Source organism: Monosiga brevicollis, genomic scaffold (genome assembly GCF_000002865.3).
Source record: "Monosiga brevicollis MX1 MONBRscaffold_9 genomic scaffold, whole genome shotgun sequence".
NCBI lineage: Eukaryota > Choanoflagellata > Craspedida > Salpingoecidae > Monosiga > Monosiga brevicollis.
In genome coordinates, this window is record NW_001865046.1 from 1,154,488 (window position 1) to 1,162,547 (window position 8,060).

General features: G+C 55.9%; 2 protein-coding genes across 2 annotated transcripts in view; one reads left to right on the top strand and one right to left on the bottom strand.

The window, feature by feature from the left end:
- Window positions 1–939: 939 nt before the first annotated feature.
- On the top strand, window positions 940–4,048 carry MONBRDRAFT_8114 (uncharacterized protein; the record flags this gene model as incomplete). Its single annotated transcript, XM_001745540.1, has 3 exons — window positions 940–1,912; window positions 2,032–2,132; window positions 2,258–4,048. The coding sequence occupies 3 exons, from the start codon at window positions 940–942 to the stop codon at window positions 4,046–4,048; spliced, it is 2,865 nt and encodes a 954-aa protein (XP_001745592.1).
- Window positions 4,049–7,753: 3,705 nt separating this feature from the next.
- MONBRDRAFT_32366 (uncharacterized protein) overlaps window positions 7,754–8,060 on the bottom strand; it is a gene marked incomplete at its 3' end in the record, with an annotated part of 1,984 nt that continues 1,677 nt past the window's right edge. Inside the window, exon 10 of the mRNA XM_001745692.1 lies at window positions 7,754–7,839. Within this exon, the coding sequence (XP_001745744.1) occupies window positions 7,754–7,839 (86 nt within the window). The remainder of the gene's footprint in view (window positions 7,840–8,060) is intronic.

The window sequence follows — 8,060 nt, forward strand, 5'->3', positions numbered from 1 at the left end:
GGCCTCACACGGCTTGCCTCCGCCGCTTGTTTCCATAGGTACTCAACACATGCACCTTTCATCAGGACCATCCTCACCAAGTATGTCGTTTGTCAAAACAAGTTGGCATGGTTGACTTGAATGATTTCATCCGCTTTGGATAACCGCGCCTGCTTACGCCCGTCACGATTGAAATAGCACCCCACTCTGGGCCATTGAGCCATGTGGTTGGCACTGGACATCGCTCACAGTCTCCAGGTTCCTCGCTATCGCGAGGTTCAACCGCTTCAAACATCTCGGTCGACGGCGTCCATCATTCAAGCTCGCCCTCCCCTGCACCCCCTGCCGGGGGCACTCCACCCATCCCAGAGCTACCGCCATCCTCGTTTGACTTTTCAAAACTGACTCCTGAGCCGGCCTCCCAATAAACCTGGTTGTCTCAAACCTCGGGCCCGCCCGAGGGTTCATAGGTCCATCAGGCTCAGCTCATCCTTTTGCCATTACTACGGTCTCTTTTGTTTTGATTTTATCATCTCTTCCCTTTTTTTTTTCTTTCAAATTATGACGCTTGGACTTTCGTGGTAGCACGTTGAAGAAGTGCCCCCGTCAAACACCGCCCGCCCGTCCGTCGCCTCGGTCGCGGCGTTGAAACTTTAAACTCAACTTCCTCCCCCTTTTTTAAACATTCTATTTTTAGATCACACTTTTTTTTTCGCGCGAAGATTTGAATTCTTTTGTTGCGAGAGAGAGAGAGAAAAAGAGAGAGAGAGAGAGAGAGAGAGAGTGTGTGTGTGTGTGTGTGTGTGTGTGTGTGTGTGTGTGTGTGTGTGTGTGTGTCGCGATCGACCGACTGACCGCATCGTCGCGGCTTGTCGGGGTGGTCTCGACGCTGGTTTGCACTGCCCACACAAGTGCACTTTGCTTTTTTTTGAGCCGACTTTTACTCCAAGATCACCGATCATGGCGCAGCAGCACTCTGCTGGGGAACAAACACCCAGACCGGGGTCCCCAGTGGGGGTTGTCGAGCCCGAGGAGCACGCCGAGCCTGCCACGGCCATCTCCGTTCAGTTTCACCGGCAACATAGTCGTCAAGAGCATGTTCAACTGCAAATCGGATGCGCGCACACGCATAGCCACGTTGTGGCAGAGATGCGCCTGACCCTGACCCGACATGCTCGAGCATCGGCTGCGCATTGCATCCCAGGCTCGACCCCAACTGCCGATGCAGATAAGCGAGCGCTTGCTGATCTCGAAGCACTTGTTGACGAGCTGGATGGATCCCCCTTTGATCGCTTGAAACAAGACGCACCTCATATGCTGGCCCGTCTTCGGTGTGCGGCCCGTGCTCCCGACGTGGCGCTGACAGTGCGCCAGTTGGCCATGGACATGTTATACCAACTGTCCACGCTCTGCCGTGCCCTGGAGAACTTGGCACGCTTGGATGTCCTTACGGGCCAAGAGCCTGCCACGCCCAACATGTCGCCCGTGCGACGTGCTCCGGCCGAGACGCCGCCGGCCGGCACTTCTGCTTGGCATCACTCCAGCCCCAACCCGCCTCGACTAAATCTGGATGTGTCCATGGCCAGTTTGAGTCACTCCTTTGCCTCGGTAGTGAGCTTGGATGACTCTCGCGCCGCCTGCCCCCCTTCGCCCATGCAGCCCAGTGTGAGTGATGATGCGCTTGACGTGGCTGACTTTGAGTTGCCTCAAGCGCAAGTCGGCTTTCGTCGCCCGGCCCCGCCCTCCACTGGCCAGCTGATCCGGCAAAATGCCCGAGATACATCACCCGTGATCCCCTCCAGCGAGGCCCTGCCGACTTCTACCCCATATCGTGGTCTTTTGGCCGACACCATGTTGGCGACGCCCATGAATCGACGAAAGCGCAGCAGCGTCTCTACGGCCAGCCCCTGTTTGAAGGAGTCGCAGCCTCCTGGTCAGTCTTGTGCTCAACGAGGCCCTTGCCACCGCCCCCACTCATTAAATTTTGCCTACTCAGCCCGACCTCATTCACTTTGATGCCTTTGTATGTTTGCTGGCACGGCCTTTCTGTAGGCTACAAGGACTTTGAGATCATCAAGCCCGTCTCTCGCGGGGCCTTTGGAAGCGTCTTTCTTGTTCGCAAGAAGGACTCGCAGCAAATTTATGCTATGAAGGTGCAAGCTCTGCTGATGGTCGCCGTGCCTGGCACTGCGTTGCACCTATGCCGCCACGTTCTCGCGGCTAATCGCCACCGCTCACAACCTGGATCCCCTTGCATGCCTTGGCCCGTGTGATTTAGATGATGCGCAAAGAAGTGTTGAGGCACAAAAATATGGTCGATCAGGTGGTGACAGAGCGCGACGCGCTGGCGCTGGTCATGAGCCCCTATGTGGTGCGCCTGTTCTACTCGTTTCGCTCCGAGAATGCCCTTTACCTTGTGATGGAGTACCTGATTGGTGGCGACTTGGGGCAAATGCTCGAGCAGTTTGGCTCCTTTGACGAGGAGATGGCGCGCTTTTACCTGGGAGAGATAACCATTGCCCTTGAATACCTGCACCGCCATGGCATCATTCATCGTGACCTGAAGCCCGACAACATCTTGATCGACGCGCGTGGACACCTCAAACTGAGCGACTTTGGTCTCTCGCGTATCTGCCAAGATCAACCTGCACTCTCACCCAACATCACCTCGGAGGAACGGCATCGAGGCTCGCCCCGCGAGGGTGCGAGTAACGCGCGCGCTACACCTCAACTCGCAGACCCCCTATCACCTCTGGTGCAGAGCAGTGAGGCCAAATCCGATTTTACGCGCACGCCCGGGCAGTTGCTCTCACTGAAGACAGACTTTCGTCTCTCTGTACCACGCAAGTGGATGCCGTCGGCAAGTCGGCGGCGACTGCGCCGGGACTACAACAACAGCGCTGTTCTCACGCAAACTGCCGAGGACGGCGGTTTTACTCGCACACCCTTGCGGGCACGCCACAACTACAGCAGCGCCAGCAACCATGGCAACCTCCCCGAAGCAGATGCACACACCTGCCAACAATTCCCTCTGGCAACGGTGTCGTCCTCCATGGCTTCCAGTGCGCAAGCACCCGGCCCTCGGGAGGCCAAGCGCCGGGCTGTTCCCATGACCATGCCAGTACCCATGACCACCCCCCACGGTCACTTGGCCGCCCCTCGAACCAATCTCTCGCACATTTCCGAAGAAAGTATGCTTCACTCAGAGACAGAAAGCATCAGCTTTGAACTCCCACCCTTGCCCATCAACAGTCGGCCCAGCTCTGCAGGCTACAGCGCATTACAGCACAGTGGCATCAGCGTCAGCTTTGCTAGCCACACGAGCCATGCCAGTCAGCCAAGCCATGGCAATCATTCCCATCATCGCGTGCATTACACCACCGAGGCCAACCTCAGCCAAGCCTCCATCCGCTCCTTGTTGCAGCCCGACGCGTCGTTTGCCGGCTGTTCGCTGGGCTCGCGGCCCTCCACGGCGGGTAGCTCGCGCCTTCATGATTTAACGGGCTTGAGTGAAGCCAGCCCCGCAAAGGCTCAGGCCTCGCCCACACTTTCATCACCGCGCCCCTCGACCCCGCGTCACCACTCTCTCAAAGGCACGCCAGACTACCTTGCACCAGAGCTTCTCTTGGGCACCGGGCACGGTTGCCCCGTGGATATTTGGGCGCTGGGGGTGATTGCATACGAGCTACTCAACGGGTACCCGCCCTTCAATGATGAGACCAAAGAGGCGGTGTTCCGTCGCATCGTTCGCCACGATATGTTGGACAGCGAGGTGGAAATGAGCCCGGCGGCTACAGACTTTATCAATGCCTGCCTTGCACCACTGCCCAAGGATCGCCCTTCAGCCCATGCGTTGGAGCATCACGCCCTCTTCAAGGGGTTGGACTTTGCTCAGATGCAGTCTCAGACACCGCCTTTTGTGCCACACCCCGATGGTTGCTTGGACACGGGCTACTTTGAAGGTCGGGACCGTGGGCAATTGAGCCTCGTAGCCGAACTCAGCTTTGCCACGGACGGCACGCCCATGGACTTGTCAACCCTCAGTGCCGCCGTCTCATCCTCGGCATGACAGACGCCTGCTGTGGTTTGTCAAAGTCATGCGGTTTATTTTGCGGTCACGTTGTTTCTCGCGCCAACGCCCGTCTTGTGCATGTACATGACTATCTATTTATACTCTCCGTGGCCGCCATTCGTCTTTAAACACGCATGGGCCCGTTCATCTCAGCCCGTATCGCTTTCGTACGTAGTGAGCCGGTTCATCACTTTGCTTATCATCCCTTCAATTGCTGCCTCTGTCATGAGCTACAATCGAACAATGCCAAAATTACAGTTCTCCCAAAGCTTGGCCAAGCTCGTGCCTTTTAGATCACCGGCACTTGCTGCGACGCTCTGAATAACACCAATAGAGATTAGTGCAAAAGTCCTTCCAGGCAACCATTCAAACTCCCACAACAGCCCAGCAGGCCGGCACTCCAGGCCTAACGTCGGTCAACAGTGAGGATGCATTAGGGAACGTGTACGAGAATGACCAAGCGCCGATGGCTCACCAAGCGTTGAGACGTCAAGCAGGATGGTGATTCTTGAGCGGGCGTGTCTATTACACAATTTGATTTTCGAAGGCAGTTCGACACCGGATAGCATGAGACAAAGAAGTCAAACCCTCAAGGCGAATAAATAAGACCTTTCTGGTGAAGAAAGAAAACATGTCTCGCTTGAGCGGTCCTTACGAGGAACGGGACGAAAGAGGGAAAGTGCGCCGGGGATGGCCTCAATCAAGACATAATCGCTGGTCACGTCGACAACCTCGCCATCAATGCCAAAGCTACCCCTGGGTCCGGGCTGAGCAACCCGCTGAAGAACGATGCGCCGTGCTTTGCAATAGTCGACTTGTGGTTGTTGCACATGCGATTCACCTAGGACCAAACGTTGAGATCAACATCGTCAGACCAGGCTTTTCATCCCATTGGCAATCTCTCATACGCACCGTCGAGACTGATGCGCGCGAGCAGATCCAGGAAGCGCAAATAGGATACTCGGCCAATCAAGAGAACATCCAAGAGCCCATCACATATCCGGCCGTGTGGCCACATTCGACCTAGATGTAAGGGGGCATGAACTTGGTCAAGGTGTCGTCTTGGGAGCGCAGGACTTTTGATAGCCACTTGCCCAGCATACCTTCGGGCGCGACGCTCATGTTGTAGCCTTCATGAACGCCGACGTTGATAGCTGCATAGGCAGACGCTGGCCGGTGACGCCAGGAAGACACATTGATCATTTGAGCGCTTTGCGCTGACACAAGAGATGGAATGGCCTGTGGGTCCGAATGTGTTGCGCGGGCGTCGTGGTCGACGCTTGCCGTCGCGAGAGGCAAGGCCTCAGGCTCAATCCATAGGGCGCCTTGATGGTGCACGACTGCCCCGAGCATTTTCTTGGCTCCACAAAAGGCCGTTTTCGAACGTCCCATCCAACGATGTCGCTCAATGTCTGAGTTTCATGTGCAGCAAGGATTGAGGCATACTGCCTGGCAGCGCCGGTTTTCTAGGCGAGCAAGCATCTCGACAGAGTGCGACACGCACCGGCCAAGATATCACCGACAAACCCCCACCCAATACATGTATGCGCAAGTACGGTGGCAGGCTGCGCAGCAAAGGAGGTGGGCGAGCCAGCGTTGCCGACAGCGGGCTCAGGAATCAGCTCACGCAACGCCATGAGATCAGCAGAAAAGCATTCGCCTTTAATGACTGTCTTGACAGCGGCTGCCAAGGAGTCCACCTTGATGGTCGCAGCCAGTGCGTTGTCCGTCCCTACAGGCGGGCGCGTAAAGTTGAGTGGAGCGCTCCGCGAAATTGGCCCGTGGCGCTCTGGAGCACAGGGCTTGAGGCAATGGAGCCCTTCATACCGGCTGGAAGAATTGCCATGGGCAAGCGGCTGTGCTGCATATTGCCATTGAGGACCTGTTTGATCATGTGCCACAAGGGTGATGCGGGGAAAGGTCAGGGGGGGCTGTAGCGGTGGCTCTACGCAGCATGTGCTCACTGCTCCGCACCTCTGTGATGTGGCCGTCCCCCCCCATGGCGAGGAGGTGAGTGACACCGTGTGCGGTGGCAGCAGCGGCCGCCAAGTTGGCCGCTTGCTGGGGGCCATCAGTGGGCGTCACCAAGTAGTGCAGACCCACTGCATCAAAGATGGGCAACACCTGTGTGCAGGGGCCTCTGGTCAAGCAAGGGTTCTGTGTCGAAAGGAGCTTTTTGGAGGGAGCTGGACAGCGTATTGGATATGTGGGCTACCTGGGATTGCAGCAGCTCCAAACCGGCTCCATTCCCACTGACGGGATTAAGGATGATCTGCCAAACCTGATGGGCCAGAAAAGGACGCAGCGCATTGCGCCTGATGAGAAAGGCCCAGAGGGTCGGTAGACGCCTGTAGTGGGGAAAGAAGGATGTCTGCGCCGGATCGCACCTCAGACTCAAAGGCCCGGAGATGAGTTGCCGCACTCAGGGCTTGGCCAAGTTCCTGTGCCTTGCCGCTGTCGGATACTTCGAGCGTCACCACTTCGATGCTCAGGCGCTGAGCCAACGGGCTAGCCAAGGCCCAGCTACCGGGGTGCACACGGAGCTATCGCACAAAAAGTGTCAGCTGCTCAAGCCTAAGATCTGATTGCAGGCTGTGCAAACCCGCTCGGGCCGCAAAATTCGGAACCGGCGAGCAAGCGAGGCGCTGCCAATGGACCAACCAAGCTCAGCGCGACACTGGCACCTTGCAGCTGCACGGCAACAACGTCGTCCAAGTCCCAGCTGACGACGTCGCCATCTCCACATCGCAGCACGAGCACCGCACCATCCAAGCCAACCTCACCCACTGCCGTCCAGCCAGAGCCATTGGACCGAGCCCGACCTGTCACTGGCCCCACTGCCATCCTCCTACACAGCACACACACACACACACTGGATGTTTGGAACCGAAACACAAATGCCCTCTAAAGTGTCAGTCTCTTTGATGAGTTGTGTAAGTGCTCAAGAAACTTTTTTCTTCTTTTCTTGCCTCTTGTCTATCTCTTGGCTGTGGCTGTGTGTCTCTCTGCCTCTTTTGCTCTCGCATTCGGGAGCAGCTGCGTGCTTTGAGGTAGCATAACGTTGTCAATTGCGGGTTCCATGGAAAGGAGGCCGAATAAGTAAGGACAGGAGGAAAAACAAAAGACTTGGAAAGGATAAAAATGGGAGCGTAGAGAATCCTAAGGAGAGAGAGAAAGCGCACGCCAACAGCAAGAGCGAGCAATAAAAAAAGAAACAAGCCAATTAACTAGGAAAAACAAAACAGAAAACATTCACACCCTAAAGTAATATCCGGCTTGTTGGTCTCACCGCTTTCCCCGAAAAGAGCAAAAGAACAACAAACAAAAGCACAAGCACCATCGGGCCAAAGGAGTGATGCACAATAGGCACAAGTAGAACATCACAATAGCAACCAACAGCCACTGTGAAAGTCAGACAGCCGACACTAGATATGGTGACCGCGCAGCGGTCCCACGTGCCCTTTAGAGTCCATCAAGCACGTCAATAAGAACAAAAGGGCAACGGTGATGCGCACAAGCCTTGAGGGGCGGCAGCCATCATCTTGCGGCTTTTACAGGCCAAAAGGGCCGTGCTCACTCAGTTCATCGCGGGCTCTGTCAAACGTCTCGGACAAATTTTTAGAGCTGCGCGAAATATCAGCCATCCCACTACAACGACACCGAAATATTGGTGAGACACGGGTGCCATCCCAAGCCCAAGAGTCATATCCGAGCCAGCATGAATTTGCGAGAGAAGAGTGACGCACTCTGAATCATTCGAATCATCCATGGCAGTGTCACCTCGGCGCCTGCAACAAATAAATCGAGCAAAGTCACAAGAATCGTGAGGACACTGGGGTGCCATGTTCGTTGCGGAACGAAAACAAATCAAAGGCGGCTGTCAGGCCGCACCAGCTCTCGGAGTAATGAGTCGACAACGGAGAGCCCGTAAAGTGGCTTGGATCCTCCTGCTGGCATACACAAAAAGATGCGGCGTCAGCGCCCAAAGACAGTCTGGAGGTGTCAATAT